Below are 19619 nucleotides of genomic sequence, written 5' to 3'. Positions count from 1 at the left end.
TTAAATGGACACAGGAACTTCTATCTTATTTTGCTTTAGTCATTTGTGCCTGAGTTACAGAACTGTTCATAGTGCAGGCAATGACTGGGAAAAGAGGACTGGAGCCTTCCAAATAGGCCCTCTATTTGAGTGATAGAGCATATGCTTTGAATATATGAAGTCCTGGATTTGATCCTTAACACCACATGGGACCTTAAGTACCACAAGAGATAGCCCTGGTGTAGTACTAATACTAGTAATAGGGCCCCTGGGAACTACTGGGAATGGCTCTGGCTCCCCCAGTACTGCCTAGAGCAACTCCTCCTTAAAGAAAAAAAAAAGCTGTCTTTCCGGCCTTCCAGCTCTGGAAGGATCTCTTTCCTTCCTGGAGCCAGGAGGTTCTACCAGCATGGGGTTTGGCAGCCCTCTGCCATGGCAAAGGCCTCTTTAACCAGGCCTAGGAAGGGGTGCGGGACATGGGTCACCCCAGCACCCCTCTACCTCCTTCCTCCGGAACTCCAGGGCTTCCCCTGGGCCACGTGTCTGGGCAAGCCAGCAAGGTGGGTCCCTTGGAGGAGCTTATTGGTTTCCCTAGGCTTTCCTTATTTCCCTCCCAGCTCCAGAGGGAGGGTCTGGGGTGGGGGCTTTGACCTTTCAGCTCTGGAAGGATCTCTTTCCTTCCTGGGAGCGTGGAACATGTTGACAAATATTTGGATATCATTGTGTTTCATTTGTTTGTCATAATCTGAAAGCCATCCAGGAGCTCATTTTATTCCTTTACTCCCTCACCCCACCTTCTATTACCCCACATTTAACCATTTTTCTGTACTAATGATTTTTGTTTTGGCCAAGGTGGATTACATATCTTTCACAGTAATTTTTTGGGTGGAATCTGAAGCTTCAGCGGGCAACACGGGGATGACACGGCTCCATGCGGTAGGCTTTTTGGCCAAGCTAAGCGGAAAATGCAGCCTCGGCTGCCCCCCAACAGCCTTCTCTCTCCTTCCTCTCGGTCCCCAGGGTTATTCCTGGACACCTGCTCAGGGTCCCAGCAAGTGGGTTCCAGCGAGGAGCAATTTAAAAGAGACCCCAGGCTTCCTAGTTCCTGCAAGGGGCTGGGAGGGGACTGGTGAACTTCCAACTTCCAGCAATTAGGAAGCAAACGCCTCTCGGGGAGTCGGAAGCTTCAGCAGGCACCACGGGGAGGACATGGCTCCATGTGCTCTTCACTTGTCCAAATCACAGACCAAAGTGGTGTCTCAGAAACAACACCCTCACTCTTGACTATTTCTAAAACATAAAAGGGACTCATGTATCTCCTTTGTATATCTCAGATGTATTCCCTTAACATTTATAACTCTTTTCGAACATCCTCATATAGTGACAATTTTTTTTTTTTTTTGGTTTTTGGGCCACACCCGGCGTTGCTCAGGGGTTACTCCTGGTTGTCTGCTCAGAAATAGCTTCTGGCAGGCACGGGGGACCATATATGGGACACCGGGATTCGAACCAACCACCTTTGGTCCTGGATCAGCTGCTTGCAAGGCATATGCCGCTGTGCTATCTCTCCAGGCCCTATAGTGACAATTTTGCCCAATGGTTTTGTTATTTGATTGTTTGATTTTCCCCCTTTAAGATCTGTCTTATAAGCTATACTGGTAGAAGAGTATCTCTATAGATTTCTTGTTTGAACCAAATTACGAGGAATGTTGGACTTTATTCGTCAGCCCCCAGATGCACCAACAATATCTTGTGACATTGCTTCTCTTTTGCATAGGCACATTAAAATGGGAAAATAATACATATGCAAACAAGTTCTTATCTAATAGAGATGGGAACACAAATTTGGTAATGCAATTAGGCCTTATCCCCTGAACATTGGCATAATGATTTGGCTTAGGCCTCAGAAGAATGGGCATCGCCCACACACACCTGAACAATGGATACCATCTATGGAAACAACCACAATTGTCTATAACATTACCAGGATCCAAGACTCTACCAGGGAAGACCTACCACTACTTTGGCATTGACTTACTCCGAAGAGTGCTCTCAACACCCAGACAACTCGGCAACAGCCTGCTTGCAGGGCAGATCGCTCCACATTTAATTGTATGCTGAAAACTAGAGGATGCTCCACATCAGCCTGACATCGATGAAAGAAATGCACAGAATCCAGAATCTTTAAATATAAGAATCTGATACCAACAATAGCTAAAGTGTGAAAAAGTTTCACTGGGACCACGGAGAATGACTCCGGTTGGACAGACTGGTATGCCTGGAACCCAGAGTCGGTCTTATGCCAATAAACTTCTGGGGTGAGGCCTTTTTGTAATCAGGTCAAGGATTGTTTTCCATTTTCCCCATTTTTCTGGACCTATGCAAACAATGGTGATTGCCACTATCACACCTTTATTATATTTTTTTACTCTTATCCTTTAAGGGAAAAAATACAGTTTACTGAACTTAAAAACAAATAACTGTAGTAGAATGCCTGTCTCGAATACAGGCAGGGGATGGGAAGGGGGGAGGGGAGAATGTTACACTGGTGAAGGGGGGTGTTCTGTTTGTGACTGTAACCCAATTATGATCATGTTACTTAAATAAAAAAATATATTAAAAAAAGAAAAAAGAAGCATTTGAGTTTTAATGGTTTCTTCAAAAAATTCCTTAGAGGGCCCTAACAGTAGAATGCTGGGTAGAGCATTTTCCTTGCATGTGGCCAACCCGGCATATGGTGCCACAAACATGTCAGGAGTAATTCCTGATTGCAGAGAACCAATGGATGTGGCCCAGACTCTCACCACTCTCCTTCCCCCACCCACAAATCCTTTCTGCTTTTAGCACTAGGACTTGAAACCACAGTAGAGTTAGATAAGATCTCAGGTCTGTGTGTTGGCTGTCTTGCTCTTTGGATAAACAACTTAACATTTCAGTTCCAATTGCACTCAGCACACCCTCAAAATCACTCTCCCCAGCTGAAGACATTTGCCTTCAGGGAGAAGACACCTCTTTGACACTGTGCTCTCTCCTTAGTGGTTTTGTCACATTCTGCTTTTATTTTTCCATGTGCTCACACATATACACATTCCAAAACTCAGAAAACTTTCATTGACTCCGACTGTATTTTGATCATGGGCTTAGAGCAGGAGTGGGCTGCACACATGAACTCTCCGCTGGGCACAAGTGGCAGGGCTGAGTTTGGTGGGCAATGGTAAGTGCATCAGGATATTCCGGCTATGCAGCTTTGTGGTCCCCAGGAACCCTTCCAAGTACACGGGACAAGAGTACACAGCCAGGCCCACTTGAGATGGCAAGTCGCTGGCTTTAAGGGTGTGGGGGCTGACGCTTACTGGAGGCAGAGGGCAGGGCTGATGTGAAGTGCCATCCTGCACAGCTCCAGCTAGTGGGTCCCATTCAGCATTCTGGAGTAGCAGCCCAACCAACAGCACCCCCTTCTCTGGAACAGGAGCATTTGGGTTTTTCACCACCTACAGGTGCCACAAGATAATCAGGTAGAGCTAGGAACTTTGGGGTGTTAAGATGGAATCAGAAAAGTAGGCAGCATTACAAAGGCCTTACCCCCCAGGAATGTGAAGAAGTGGTTGAGGGGAGAGTAGAGAGTAAGAAGAGACTTGGGGAGGGGGCAGAATCAGAAAAAGAAGGTACCTGGAAGTGCAGAGGACTGCTGTGCAGGGCCCAAGGTCTAAAGGACTGTTGATTGGAATCAGAATTTGGGTTGCTAGAATACTCTGAGCTGTACATATAATGGCTCACAGAGAGCACAGCAGTGGTGGGAGTCTCATAGTGCAGTGACAGCAACAGGCGGCGAGGGTGACTGAAGGCTGAGAGGTGAAAGGAGCGCACCGGTGCTTCGGAGCTTCTCCCAATGTAACGAAGCAACAACTGCCCGCGACGTGAAAGTTGTCTAAGCCATTGCCAGGGTGGCTGCGGGCCAGCAGGTGCATGAGGCCGCCATGGTTGGGGAAGCTGGCCCCTCCAGAGAGCCTCGGCCACAGCAACACAACGTGGGGAAGCACAAGGTTGTGTACCCATCAGCTGCTGCAACAAGCAGTGGAGATCCTGGAGTAGATGGTTCACCAGCTGCCTGAGTTCCTGTACCTCGGCTTTAAGGAAGTTATCCAGAGGCTGAAGTTGCTTTCCAGGCACCATCTGAGTGGCATTCCTCTCCTCTAGGACAGAGGTCGAGGTGAGCAGAGCCTGCAGCATCTCCAGCCTCCGCTGGGCTTGCACCAGTCGTTGTCGCATCCGCCTTTCCACACGCTGAGAGACTCCTTGAGGCACAGGAACCCAGAACACTGAGCTCAGCTGGAGATGTTTCAGGAACGCAGAACTCTGGTGCCGTATTAACCAAGCACGGGTGCCACCACTCACTCCGCATATCTGGGGTTCATGGTGTGTGGACAGTAGATGCACCTGGGCTTTGCACTCTGCTATAGTTTCAGCGTCTCTCAATTCTTAGAGGTAGAAGTGAAGAGTCAGAGGTCAAATGAACTCTCTGAGCCTCTGACCCAAATAAGTAGATCTTCCTCTGACACTTCAAGTCAACATCCCATTAATGGGGGGACAACTGCACCCTCTTACAATGGTCCCCCCTCTTACACTGGGGGGACCATTGCCCCCTTTTGTTTGGATTTTGGGCCACACCCAGTGACACTCAGGGATTACTTCTGGCTATGCACTCAGAAATTGCTCCTGGCTCGGGGGACCTTATGGGATGCCAGGGGGATTGAACCGGTCCTTCCTAGGTCAGCCACATGCAAGGCAAACACCCTACCGCTGTGCCACCGCTCTGGCCCCACCATTGCTGCTCTTTACGTGACTTTACATTCCTGAGGGAGGCATGGCACTGCTTTCTTCCCCACCCAAAGCACAGACACCTGGCTTGACTTTTACCTGGGCTGAGCATCAGTGTGGCCAGCAGATGCTGGGGTCTGTATGATAGGTTCTCCCTCTTAGGATTCAGGAAGGCCTGGGTGAGGCTAACTAGGACCTCTGTGTCTTTGTCATCTGCCACATGGCCCCCGTAGAAAACCAAAGCTGAGAATGAGGCCAGAACCATTTAGTTGCATCCCTCTTGTTGCCATCCCCTCCCAAACCACAGTGAACCCTCCCAGTCGAGGAATGCCCATCCCCACCCCTTTTTCCAGGCCCTCCTGGGAGCTGATGACTTCATGGGAATCAAGAAGAGTCTCACCAGCCAGCTCCTGCAGAGCAACACAGGGATTGCTAAGGGTGGCCCATAGCTGGTCCTGGATCTGAAGGGCTTGAGTCAGGGTCACTTGCGGCCTTGGGAAGGGGAACAGGAAGTAGGATTTAAGATCTAGTTGAAAAAGTTCGCTCTTGGTAAGAACTGGGTGCTGAGAGGAGGTAAAGCGATATGCATGATACCCTTTTAATAACAATATTTCAAACTATGGTGCCTAAAAGGAAAGAGAAAGAGATAAAATGGTCTGCCATATAGGCAGGCTTGGATGGGAGGTGACGGGCAATAGGGAAACTGGGGAAATTGTTAGTGGGAAATGAACACTGGTGAAGGAATGGGTGTTGGAACATTATATGACCGAAGCTCAACCATCAACAACTTTTTAACTATCTCATAGTGATTCAATCAAAATAAACACACAAAAATGCAGTTATAGGGACCAAAACCATAGTACAGCTAAGTATGTACTATGCATACGTTCCAACCTGGGCTAGATCTCGGGCATTCCCATATGGTTCACTGAACCCCAATGGGAGTAATCCAGTGCAGAGCCAGGAGTAACCTCTGAGCACTTCTGGGTGTGACCCCCCCCCAAATAAGCCCAAAAAAAATTAAAGTGAAATCCCAATGTCTTCAGAGAAGCTTTCTTTGACATTCCCATGTCCTCAAATTTAAGAGCTGAGCATGCATATGTCTTTCTTCCCAGAGGGTACAGACAACTTTATATTTGCTTACTGACTAAATGCCTGACTGAGCAGAATAGGTGGGGTCCCTCACCAGCATCCCCTTTGTGCCTGCAGCTTCTTTCTATAGAGCTGCCTGTGTGATAGGAGACCATGCAGGAGGAGAAGGGGCAACACCCTGCTAGGGTGTTGTGCATAAGGTCCTTGCTGAGCCAGCTCCAAGCTGTGGATCAAGACATGGTGCAGCTCCAGTGACTGGTTCCAGAAAATAGGCATGCAGTGATGAGTCAGCACAGCTAGGGAAGGAGAGCTGACTCAGCACAGAACCTCCTCCTCCAGCCCAAGTGCTGATGTAGGGGTGGGGGAGCACTCCTCACCTGGTAAGGAAGCAAGAGAGTCTGCAGACATTATTAGCCAAAGACGGAAATCTTGGTGGACAGTGACCACCTTCCTGCTTACAGGTTCAGCTAAAAGCAGTTGTAAGTCTGGGTTTGAGACTTCTAGAAGGGAGCCAGAAAAAAGATTGAGGTCTACCTCTTAGAGAAGGGTCAACTATAAGTTTAGGCTCAGACTGGAGGCCAGAGATCAGGAGTCACATCCAGGGAAATAGCCTTGAGACTGAGGGTTGAAGCCCAAATGTCAGGCAGGATATAGAAGCCTCATCTAAACAGCATACTCACCCTTGACTTCATCCAACAGCACCAGCAAAAGCTGGAGAAGCTCTTTTGGCCAGTGCTGCATCAAGTGGCAATTCTCCAGTACCAGCCAGTGCCCTTCACTCATAGCATGATGCAGTGTGTTGACCACAACTGAGACTGGGTCCCAGGCTTCCGAGCCCAAGGCTATCACCTCCAAATGTCCCTGACAACCAACAGACATGTCAGAATAGCACAGCCATCCCAGTTGGACCCAGGGACCAGGGATAATGCCACAGTGACCTACAGTCTACAAGTTTTCCAGAAAGGTTCAGGAAGACAATGAGGGTTGGGAGAGGAAGCAGGGGGCACCCCCACCTGTCCCAAAGAATCTGGTCACTCTATGATGGAGAGGCCAGGTTCAAACCTTCACATGAACAGCAGCCAGTTTCTTAATGTCAGCCAGGGGATGCAGGATGGCTGTAGGGTGATCAGATGGTGGCAGCAAGATCAGTATGGGCTGAGTAGCCTTACAGTATTCGAAGGGAATAGGAGTGGCCTTCAGGTTTTCATCCAGGGGCCGGCCCAGGAGACTGGTGGTGAAGTCAGCCAGGGCATCCATCAGGCACTCTGGCCGCAGCACCCTCCACAGGATTAGTTTCTGGAGGAGACTGAGTGGGATAGGCGCAGGCCCCAGGACAGTGGATGACAGTGACAAGTAAGCCTGCCAGACACTGGGGTGGTGTGCCAATGACTCACACAACCCAGTAAAAGGGGGGAGCACCTCTAACATGCCACACTCCTGCCAGGTTCTAAGTCCTAGCCAGGTTGGTCGAGCTATACCAGACTTGCTGTAGCTTATGCTTGGAGAGCCTGGCAGGCCAGGACAAAGTGCCAGCCTCTCCAGCTCTGGTGACTTCTGTGTGGCTTGCAGCAGAGCCAGAGCACCCAAGGCACCCACCAAGGGTGCCCAGGTCAAGCCCAGTGCTGTCACAGTGCTGCTCAGCAGCTGACGGATCAGCTGTATCCTCAGCTGCAGCAGGTGACTGAGTAGATCTCCCCCTGGGAGAAATTCATACATTCTACTATTGCTCAGAGTCTGCCTGACAATTGCCAGCCAACTCTCTGTGCTCATACGCAAAGGGGGAAACAGGTTCTGCAGTGGGTTCAGGGCCTTTATGATGGTTATGACTTGGCAGATCATACGCCGGTAGGGTGTCCACAGTACCGCCTCCTGCAGTCTCAGATCTTCTAGTTCCTCACTGTCAGCCCGCAGCTTAACCAACTTGGCCTGGGCTCTCACGATACGTCGCAGGAACTTGGAGGGTGTCAGAAACGTTTTGTTACGGGCCAACATAATGTGCAGCAGCTGCTCCTGTATACAAACACTTACTGCTTGGACCTCTTACTTCCCAATCATTTCAACTCCCATACTTGAGCCCCTACAAAGTTCAGCCCCTCCCGCAGTCTGGGTCCTCAAACACCTCAGCAATTTCCACAGCTTTGCGACTTTCTAGGATTCTGATCTTTAGGTCCTGCCAGCGGGTCTCCAGCTCAGGAGCATATGTGCATGTGAGCTCGTGCAGCATCTGTTCTTCTAGGATTTCCATGTTCGAGCCCAGATCCATCACGTTCAGCCCCTTCAGCCATTCAGAGCCTAGCACTTGAGGTCATATGGGAGACTTAACCCTTGGACAGAGCCAAAGGCAGGAGAGGGAGCACCATGACTAAAGCTCCCCTAGTAGAGGTCTGAGCATGACCTGGGCAGGGAAGTGTGTGGATCTAGCAAGTCTACAAAGTTGTGCTGGAAGGGATAAAAAGATAGTACAGCAGGTAGGATGCCTGCCTTTCATGAGGCTAACTCATGTTCAAACACTGGCATTCCATGTGGTCCCCCAAGTCTCATCCCTGAACGCAGAGCCAGGAGTAAGTCCTGAGCACTGCCAGGTTGTGACCCCAAATCCAAAACTAAAACAAACAAAAACAAAATTGTGCTAGAAACTTACTTGGGGGTGGAGGGGGGGTGGCTTACCTTTTCCTAAAGCACTAAGGGGGAGGGTTGTGCTTAGGTAGAGACAGAAACCAGGCTGCACAGCCAGCTTCTCCCGTGCCAATAGCCACTGTAGTTCCTGGCACTCTAGGCCCAGCTCCATGTTGATCAGTAGCACCTGCTGGCCTACAAAAGGGAGACAAGGACACCCTACCCAGCCTGCTAGTGCCTCAGTGTACTTCATGCACAAAACTAAATCAAATCCCTTCCTCTGCCTTTTCCACAGATCTAGTGCCCCAGATGAGGATGAAACTGAAATTATACCTGGGTGTGAGGGGCCTGTGGGATGGTAGAATAGGAGAATACCCAGTTCTTACCATTAGCTGCTGCCTCACAGAGTGCAGAACCCAATTCTGGATCAGCCCCTGAGAGCACTCTAAGGTAGGGAATAGGCAGAGACTGTGTCTGAGGGGCTGGCCTTGACTTTGGACTCTCCATCTCCTCTGTCAGTTGCTCCTCTTCCTTTTTCTCCTCTGCTTCCTCTTCTTCCCTTTTCCCTGAATTCAACCTTTTTGTTATGCCCATAGGGCAATAACAGCTCTCTTCACTATAACACTCTTCCTCTTCCTCTTCTTCCTCCTCTGTACTCTCTTTTTCTTGACTTATGAAACCCTTTGCTGTGGTAGAAAAAGTAGAGGTGATCTCAGACAAGAAGTGAGGTTACCAGGGCTCCCTTTCATGAGGAAAGTTGTGCAAGAAGACACCATAGAAAAGTTAAGAATCTTCTTATCACTCAATTTCCTTATCTGCAGAAATGGGTTGGCATTGAGTATCGACTGTGAAGATTAACGAAAGACTACATAGACAGTAACTTTGCTGACCCCTAGTAAGCACTCAATAGATGTTCCTATTAGCATTCTGAAATACACTGGCAGATTTCTGGTCAACCCTGACATGAATTCCATTTTTGCCTTATTATAGGTTGATTAGAAGAATCAATGCATTTTCCTTCTTTGCTTATGTTAATTCTGTCAGAATAATTTCAAAGAATCATCATTTTAAAAGTAACTGGCTAGAGCTGGAGAGAGTACAGCAGATAGGGCACTTGCCTTGCACTCTGCCTACCCAAATTCAATCCCAGGTACTCTTGTGGTCCCCTGAACTCTGTCAGGAGTAATTTCTGAGTGCAGTGTCAGGAGTTAAATCTTGAGTATAGTTGGGTATGCCTCCTCCCCAATTTAAAATTGATACCTTCAAATAGAGACATATAAGTGCATGACTGTTAATGGTAGAATTGGCTGCTTTCTCATTTGCATCTTCCGCTTTAGGATCTGGAAAAGATATTCTTGGCAGTGGGAGGGGGGGTGCTAGACCAAATTCAGTGGTACTCAGGGCTTATTTCTGGCTCTGCACTCAGAAATCATTACAGGCAGTGATTTGGGGTCTGGGGATCAAAGCCAGGTCTACAATATGCAAGTATCCTATCCACTGTACTTTCACTCCAGCTTCTAGAAAAGATACTCTTTTTTTTTTTTTTTGGTTTTTGGGCCACACCCGTTTGACGCTCAGGGGTTACTCCTGGCTATGAGCTCAGAAATCGCCCCTGGCTTGGGGAGACCATATGGGACGCCGGGGGATCGTCCGTCCTACGCTAGCGCTTGTAAGGCAGACACCTTACCTCTAGCGCCACCTTCCCGGCCCCATAGAAAAGATACTCTTAAAAAAATATCGAGAAATTTTTGTTGTTGATCTTTTTGAGTGTTTTGTATACCTCAGCTAGTAACCTTTTATCTGATATGTTTATTTAATTTTATTTATTTATTTAGGTTTTTGGGTAACTCCCAGCAGTGCCCAGGGCTTACTTCTGGCTCTACACTCAGAAATTGCTCCTGGCAGGCTCGGGGGACCATATGGGATTCTGGGATTTGAACCACCATCCTTCTGCATGCAAGGCAAATGCTCTATCTCCATGCTACCTCTCCAGCCACATTATCTGATGTGTTGAGTGAAAATATTTCCTCCAATTCAGTAAAGTGCTTTTAGTTGTTGTCAGCCTTTCTTTTGCCATACAAAACACTCTTTACATTTGATTTAGTCCCATTTGCTTATTTTTGTTTCTGTTTTTTGCATATATTGGAATCATATAATTGAAACACACTAAGTTTTGATCCAATTCTTTATATATCAAACCGGAGAATTGACAATATTATACTGCAAGCATGGGACCCAAACTACAATAATAACACTTAACATTATGCCTGTTGAACCTAGAGGCACTAATGGAGGGAAGCTGACACTGGCAGTCAGCATGGTGTTGTAACGTTGAATATGAAGATCACTTACAATAAGGTGGAAATCATTGCCTCTCCTTTTAAGCTATCAGGGATCAAACTCAGAGCCCCACACATGAAAAGTATGAAAGCATGTATGTGCTCTACCCTGAACCAATGTCTCCAAGCCAATTTCTCCCCAGAAAATATCTTTTTTTTTTTTTTTTTTGGTTTTTGGGTCACACCCAGCGGTGCTCAGGGGTTACTCCTGGCTGTCTGCTCAGAAATAGCTCTTGGCAGGCATGGGGGACCATATGGGACACCGGGATTCGAACCAACCACTTTTGGTCCTGGATTGGCTGCTTGCAAGGCAAACACCGCTGTGCTATCTCTCCGGGCCCCAGAAAATATCTTAAGGTCAGCTGTAACCTTTAAGTACATCTGCAAAGTCTCTTTTGCCATGTAACATAATTATGGGAGTAATACTAAAAGACAAAGGGATGAGAGACATAATTTCACCTACAATAGACTTCTGTAAAAGTTTTTGTTTTCTTCTTGGAAAGGAGCAGTTTTAACCAGCAATAACTCCAAAATGATTGAGGGACAGATGGAAGACAGTTTCTTTTTTTTTTTTTTTTTGGTTTTTGGGCCACACCCGGCGATGCTCAGGGGTTACTCTTGGCTGTCTGCTCAGAAATAGCTCCTGGCAGGCATGGGGGACCATACGGGATTCGAACCAACCACCTTTGGTCCTGGATCGGCTGCTTGCAAGGCAAACACTGCTGTACTATCTCCCTGGGCCCGCAGTTTCTTATTGTTATTGTATTGGGCCACATTCAGCAATGCTCAGGGGTTATTCCTAGCTCTACACTCAGTAATTAATCCTAGCAGTGCTTGGGAGACCACATTGAATGCCAAGGATTGAACCCAGGTTGGCCACATGCAAGGCAAGGACTCTACCTGCTGTACTATCACTGTAGCATCTATGGCAGACAATTTGATAAAAGATTATAACCATTGTAGTGCCTTAAACAAGAGAAAAATTATTTTCTCATAGTTCAGTAGGCAGACATTTAAAATCAAAGTATCAATAAGGCTGTATCCCCTTCTGAATGCTTTTATTCTTTGGGAAATGGTGTTGGAGTCACATCTGATGATGCTCAGGTGATATTCCTAGCACCATGCTCAGGGATCACTCCTCGTTGTGCTTTGGGAACATATATAGTGCCAGGAATCAAACTGAGGCCAGGCATATGCAAGTACCTTAACCCTTGTACTATATCTCTCTAGCCACTCAAATACTTTAAAGGAGATGCTTTTTGTGATTATAGGACTTTTTTTTAAAACCCATTACTACAATCTTTCTGTCTTCCATTTTCACTTGACCTTCTCTCTCTGTTAGTTGTCATCTGTTTCTTTTACAGACACTAGAAATTAGATTTAGGACCAACCCAGATAATCTAAGATGACTGTAGCTATCAAAATCCTTAATTACATCTGCCAAAATTCCTTTTTCTAAATAAAGTCACTCTCATAGAGGTTAGGAGGTAGCTAAGTCTTTGTGGGGACACTTTTCAACCTACTACAATATGATAAGGCAACACACTTAAGGATTATTAAACAAAAACAGAAGAGTATGAGTGATTAAAGGCAATGCTGAAGCCCTAGAACTGCCTGTTTTATCGTTTGTTAATAATTGGACATAAATCCCTAATTGCTTAAAGCATAGTGAGTTGGGTTTTTGTTACTGGTAGATGAGAACATTCTTAGCTGATGCAGTTAGTGGAGGTAATGAAGAGACTCTACTAAGAAGGTAGATAGACACCATGGAAGGCAAAAAGTAATCTCATAAGGGGCCTGAGTGGTGGCGCCAAGCATACGGCATCTGCTTTGTGCGTGCTAGCCTAGGATGGACCACAGTTCGATCCTCTGGCATCCTATTTGGTCCCCCAAGCCAGGAGTGACTTCTGAGCGCATAGCCAGGACAATTTGAGTGTCACCATGTGTGGCCCAAAAATAAAAAAAAAGTTATCTCATGAATCATGAACTATGTGCTCACTGAACTTCATGGCTTCAGTAGAAGATAACAGTGCAGTGAATTTCAACTGCTAGTTCATAGACTGGTACTGGTCCACAGAAGCTGAAAGACTGAAAATATTTAACCTCTATGGAAAGTAATAAGGAGATTTTTCCAAAAAATAGAAATAGAACACTTGTATATACAATCCAGTGTAGTACCTCTTGGTATATACCCCCAAGATACTAATTCAAAGGAACATATGCACACCTATGTTTATTACAGTGCTTAGTACAAAGTCCAAAATATGGAGACAATTCAAATGTCCAACTACAGATGATGACTAGTTGAAGAAAGTAGTATACACCACAGCCTTTACGATATAAAAAAAAACTGTCCAACATCATAATATCATGACTAATTTTGGAATATATGCAAGCCAAGCCACTTGTACATTATCTTTGGGATGAAAACTCCAGAATGCCTTTGGAGAGGGGTAGGCTAAGTCCCTGCCCTGATGAAGCCCCCCAGAAGCTGCTGCCATGCAAATAGCCCAAGCTCACCTCTTCACAACTAATCTCTGTAGAGACACCAAGCTGACAAAAATTTTAGGTACACCAATTTTTTCAGACTGAAACCTCTGGCTGTGGTCCTCTTGGAGTGGGAAGGCAACCTCTCCCCATGACACCCCCATACTGCCACATGCACATCTCACAGGCACTGCACTGTAAAGAAAGGCCCCTCTTTACAGCTTCAGGACTGATCTCAAAAGAGATGCAAGACAAGCTGTTGCAGCTCATCACCTAGGTCTACAGATCTGGAGCTTCTGGAGAGCATAGCACATAATTCCACAATACTGACATATCCAAATTCCGTAACACTGACAGCTTAGTAGTAACACATCAAATTAGATGGAAAGTAGCATAGAAACCAACTAAACTCAATAAACAAAAATAACACTGAAGGCTCAACTAGCAAAACACAGCTTAGTGAACTCTCAGACTATGACTTTAATAACCCTACTGTGAGATATAACAATTTTCACAAATTTTCTTTTACTGAAGTAGTTTTCAATAATTCCATTAGCCATATTATTGTAACAAGTAATTTAAAATTATTTTGTGCCTGCAAAGGGGCATATTTGGGGTGTGCTAGAAAACTGGGGAGGGAGATCACACTGGTAGTGGGATTGGTGTTGCAACCTTGAATTTCAGAAACAACTGAAATTATGAACAACTCCGCTTCGCTACACGGCCGTGCGCTCTTTCTAAGGAAAGAACGCCACTGAAACAAGAAGAAAAAATCACACTAAGAACTGTGCTGGAGGCTGAACTCTGCTGGAACTCAGATGCCAGCACCCCTATCTGCCTGTCTTCTGTGCTGTACTCCATTTTCGGCCTGATTTCATCCTGTGTGTGGCTCATCTGAGGACAGCTTGCCTTCCCTGGAGGTGAGTTTACAAGCCCAGAAAGGGGAAGCCATTGAACTCTGCTGGAACTCAGATGCCAGCACCCCTATCTGCCTGTCTTCTGTGCTGTGCTCCATTTTCGGCCTGATTTCATCCTGTGTGTGGCTCATCTGTGGAAAGCTCGCCTTCCCTGGAGCCTTCTCTGGAGCTGAGCTTACACGCCCAGAAAGGGGAAACCACTGAATTCTGCTGGAACTCAGATGCCAGCATCCCTATCTGCCTGTCTTCTGTGCTGTGCTCCATTTTTGGCTTGAATTCATCTTTTGTGTGGCTCATCTGAGGACAGCTCGCCTTCCCCTGGAGCCTTCCCTGGAGGTGAGTTTACAAGCCCAGAAAGGGTGGAGCCAGAGGAGCACAGCTGCTCCACTTCACTTCCCGGCCATGCACATCATTTAGCCAATGAATCCAACCACAACATGTAGAAAAACCCACAATACAAGTGTGACAATGGGGAAACAACACAGGCCAGCGCCAGACATAGAGAATGACGATGGCAACTCTGATGACTTGAACATGACCAACCAACTAGTCAGTCTCTCAGATAAGGAGTTTAGAGTCGCAATATGGAAGATGTCCAAAGAAATCAAAAAAGGTATAGAAGAGAACACTAATAAGAATCAAGAGAATATGAAGATAGAAATCAGAAAACTCCGCCGGGAAGGTGGCGCTAAAGGTAAGGTGTCTGCCTTGCAAGCGCTAGCATAGGACGGACCGTGGTTCGATCCCCCAGCATCCCATATGGTCCCCCCAAGCCAGGGGCAATTTCTGAGCGCATAGTCAGGAGTAACCCCTGAGCGTCAAACGAGTGTGGCCCAAAAACCAAGAAATCAGAAAACTCCAAACTGAAATTTCAGGTCAAATAACGGGTCTGAAAAATTCAGTAGATGAATTGAAGAAAAACATGGTTGAGCTTTCCCACGGGTTAACAGCAGCTGAGGATAGAATTAGTACACTGGAAGATGAGATGAATAACAATTCCATACAGCAGAAGAAATTGGAAAAAATCCTTAAAGCAAATGATCAAACAATGGAAAAATTACTCAAAGAAGGGGAACAGATGAAAATAGAAGTCTATGATAAGCTCAACAGAAACAACTTAAGAATCATTGGAGTCCCAGAGACTCAGGAAGAAAATCTCCAGGAAGAATCAATGGTCAAGAGCATCATTAAAGAGAAAACACCAGAGCTAATGAAAACATGCGATCAAATCCTGCATGCCCGAAGAGTATCAACTAAAAGAGACCCCAGAAAAAACACCCCAAGACACATCCTAGTCAAAATGAGGAATCCCACAGATAGAGACAGAATTCTGAAAGCAGCAAGATCGAAAAGAGAAATTACATTCAAGGGAACATCCTTGAAATTTACTGCAGACCTGTCACCAGAAACACTCAAGACCAGAAGGCAGTGGTGGGACATAGTGACAAAATTCAATGAAATAAATGCTTTGCCTAGAATACTGCACCCAGCAAAACTCACTTTCAGGTTTGAAGGAATAATACATGGTTTTACACACAAACAACAGCTCAGAAACTTTACAGACTCAAAACCATTCTTAAAAGATAAACTGAACAGCCTACTTTAAGACAAGACTGACAAACAGACACACCAAACTCCGATATAAAGATGGCACCAACTCCCAGGACAATTCTTTCCCTCAATGTCAATGGACTAAATGCACCAGTTAAGAGACACAGAGTGGCTAAATGGATCAAAAAACTCAATCCAACCGTCTGCTGCCTACAAGAAACACACCTGAATAATCAGAACAAACATAGACTCAAAATAAAAGGCTGGAGGAAAATCATCCAAGCAAACAACACCCATAAAAAAGCTGGAGTGACCATACTAATATCAGATGATGCAAACTTTATACTCAGGAAAGTTGTAAGGGAGAAAGATGGACATTTTGTATTAATCAAGGGATACATACAGCAGGAAGAAATCACTCTCCAAAACATATATGCACCGAATGAGGGGCCAGCAAAATATTTAATAAAATTGTTGACAAATCTGAAAAATAATATCAATAACAACACAATAATTGTGGGAGACCTCAATATGGCATTGTTAACACTGGACAGGTGAACCAGACTGAAACCCAACAAGAATATACTAGATCTGAGGAGAGAAATGGAAGAAAGAGGCCTAGTGGATATATACAGGATTTTCCACCCCCAGAAGCCTGGATACACATTCTTCTCTAATGTACATGGCACATTCTCCAGGATAGACTACATGCTAGCACATAAAACATACCTCCATACTATCAAGAGGATAGAAATTTTGCAGGCTACCTTTGCTGACCACAATGCCCTGAAATTATATGTGAACTACAAAGGGACACAAAAGAAAAACTTTAATACCTGGAAGTTAAACAGCCTAATACTGAATAACCAGTGGGTCCGAGATAAAATCAAAACCTTCCTAGAAACAAATGACAATGGAGACACAAACTATCAGAACCTATGGGACACAGCAAAAGTGGTACTGAGAGGAAAATTTATAGCTTTGCAAGCACACATCAGAAAAGAAGAAGGGGCATACCTGAATAGCTTAATGACGCAGCTCATAGAATTAGAAAGTACTCAACAAAAGGACCCAAAAATAGGGAGACAGAAGGAAATAACAAAGCTGAGAGCAGAAATCAATGAAGTAGAAACCCGAAAAACAGTCCAAAAGATCAGAAATCAATGAAGTGGAAACCCGAAAAACAATCCAAAAGATCAACGAAAGCAGAAGTTGGTTCTTTGAAAAAATAAACAAGATTGATAGACCACTGGCAAAACTAACAAAGAAAGAGAGAGAGAGAAACTTGATAACTTGTATTAGGAATGAAAAAGGAAAGATCACTACTGATATGGTAGAGATCCAAAGGGTAATCAGAAACTACTTTGAGAAACTCTTTCAATAAAAATGAAAACCTGGAAGAAATGGATAATTTTTTGGACTCTTATAATCTTCCACGGTTAAATGAAGAGGATGTAGCATATCTAAACACACCCATCACTATTGAGGAAATTAAGACAGTAATCAAATATCTGCCCAAAAACAAGTCTAGGCCCAGATGAATTTACTAATGAATTCTTTCAAACCTTTCAAGAGGAACTTCTACCAATCCTTGCAAGACTCTTTCATGAAATCAAAAAAACAAGAACACTTCCAAATAGCTTTTATGAAGCCAACATCACCTTGATACCTAAACCAGACAGAGATGCTACCATAAAAGAAAATTACAGACCAATATCGCTGATGAATACAGATGCAAAGATCCTCAACAAAATCCTGGCAAATAGGATTCAATGCCTCATTAAGAAGATCATCCACTACGATCAAGTAAGTTTCATCCCAGGAATGCAAGGCTGGTTTAACATCCATAAATCTATCAACATAATACACAACATCAACAACAAGAAAAATAGAAATCACATGATCATATCAATAGATGCAGAGAAAGCATTTGATAAGGTCCAACACCCATTCTTGATCAAAACTCTCAGCAAGATGGGAATGGAAGGAACCTTTCTCAATATAGTTAAGGCCATCTACCACAAGCCAGAGGCAAATATTGTCCTCAATGGAGAAAAACTAAAAGCCTTCCCTCTAAATTCTGGCACAGGACAAGGCTGTCCTCTCTCACCACTCCTATTCAACATAGCACTGGAAGTACTCACTATAGCGATTAGGCAAGAAAAAGATATCAAGAGAATCCAGATAGGAAAGAAAGAAGTCAAGCTCTCGCTGTTTGCAGATGACATGATACTCTACCTAGAAAACCCTAAAGTCTCTACCAAAAAGCTTCTAGAAACAATAGACTCATATAGCAAGGTGGCAGTCTACAAAATTAACACACAAAAATCAATGGCCTTTCTATATACCAATAGTAATATGGAAGAAATGGACATTAAGAAAACAACCCCATTCACAATAGTGCCACACAAACTCAAATATCTTGGAATCAACTTGACTAAAAATGTGAAGGACCTATACAAAGAAAACTATAAAACTCTTCTCCAAGATATAAGAGAGGACACGCGGAAATGGAAGCACATACCCTGCTCATGGATTGGCAGGATTAACATCATTAAAATAGCAATACTCCCCAAAGCATTGTACAGATTTAATGCAATCCCTCTAAAGATACCCATGACATTCTTCAAAGAAGTGGATCAGGCACTTTTGAAATTCACATGGAACAATAAACACCCTAGAATAGCTAAAGCAATCATTGGGAAAAAGAATTACTTTCCCCAACTTTAAACTGTACTACAGGGCCCGGAGAGATAGCACAGCGGCCTTTGCCTTGCAAGCAGCCGATCCAGGACCAAAGGTGGTTGGTTCGAATCCCGGTGTCCCATATGGTCCCCCGTGCCTGCCAGGAGCAATTTCTGAGCAGACAGCCAGGAGTAACCCCTGAGCACTGCCGGGTGTGGCCCAAAAACAAAACAAAAAAAATAATAAAAATAAACTGTACTACAAAGCAATAGTTATCAAAACAGCATGGTATTGGAATAAAGACAGGCCCTCAGATCAGTGGAATAGGCTTGAATACTCAGAGAATGTTCCCCAGACATACAATCACCTAATTTTTGATAAAGGAGCAAGAAATCCTAAATGGAGCAAAGAAAGCCTCTTCAACAAATGGTGTTGGCACAACTGGCTAGCCACTTGCAAAAAATTGAACTTAGACCCCCAGCTAACAACATGTACAAATGTAAAATCCAAATGGCTTAAAGACCTCGACATCAGACCCGAAACCATAAGATATATAGAACAACACATAGGCAAAACACTTCAGGACATTGAGACTACAGGCATATTCAAGGAGGAAACTGCACTCTCCAAGCAAGTGAAAGCAGAGATTAACAGATGGGAATATATTAAGCTGAGAAGCTTCTGCACCTCAAAGGAAATAGCGCCCAGGATACAAGAGCCACCCACTGGGTGGGAGAAACTATTCACCCAATACCCATCAGATAAGGGGCTAATCTCCAAAATATACAAGGCACTGACAGAAATTTACAAGAAAAAAACATCTAATTCAAGTATATAGCCACAGAGACTGGCAAACATCACAAAGAACAAGAACAATCAGTGCTGGTGGGAATGTGGTGAGAAAGGAACTTGCCTTCACTCACTGATGGTGGGAATGCCATCTTGTCCAGCCTTTATAGAAAACAATATGGAGATTCCTCAAAAAACTGAAAATTGAAGTTCCATATGATCCAGCTATACCACTCCTAGGGATATACCCTAGGAACACAACAATACAATACAAAAATGCCTTTCTCACACCTATATTCATTCCAGCACTATTCACAATAATTCTAGAAACAACCAAGATGGCCTT

General features: G+C 44.8%; 1 protein-coding gene across 1 annotated transcript in view; it reads right to left on the bottom strand.

Moving 5' to 3' along the window:
• Window positions 1-3119: 3119 nt before the first annotated feature.
• DNHD1 (dynein heavy chain domain 1) overlaps window positions 3120-19619 on the bottom strand; it is a 103397-nt gene continuing 86897 nt past the window's right edge. Inside the window, exons 35-46 of the mRNA XM_049780636.1 lie at window positions 9129-9191; window positions 8892-9071; window positions 8557-8700; window positions 8009-8187; window positions 6952-7899; window positions 6570-6750; window positions 6267-6389; window positions 5984-6185; window positions 5198-5289; window positions 4897-5040; window positions 3649-4457; window positions 3120-3470 (exon numbers count right to left, since the gene is read on the bottom strand). Of these exons, the coding sequence (XP_049636593.1) occupies window positions 3120-3470; window positions 3649-4457; window positions 4897-5040; window positions 5198-5289; window positions 5984-6185; window positions 6267-6389; window positions 6570-6750; window positions 6952-7899; window positions 8009-8187; window positions 8557-8700; window positions 8892-9071; window positions 9129-9191 (3416 nt within the window). The remainder of the gene's footprint in view (window positions 3471-3648; window positions 4458-4896; window positions 5041-5197; window positions 5290-5983; window positions 6186-6266; window positions 6390-6569; window positions 6751-6951; window positions 7900-8008; window positions 8188-8556; window positions 8701-8891; window positions 9072-9128; window positions 9192-19619) is intronic.

Source organism: Suncus etruscus, chromosome 9, assembly GCF_024139225.1.
Source record: "Suncus etruscus isolate mSunEtr1 chromosome 9, mSunEtr1.pri.cur, whole genome shotgun sequence".
In the NCBI taxonomy this organism is placed as follows: domain Eukaryota; kingdom Metazoa; phylum Chordata; class Mammalia; order Eulipotyphla; family Soricidae; genus Suncus; species Suncus etruscus.
Note: the sequence above shows the minus strand (reverse complement) of the source record. Positions and strands in the feature narration are given on the sequence as shown.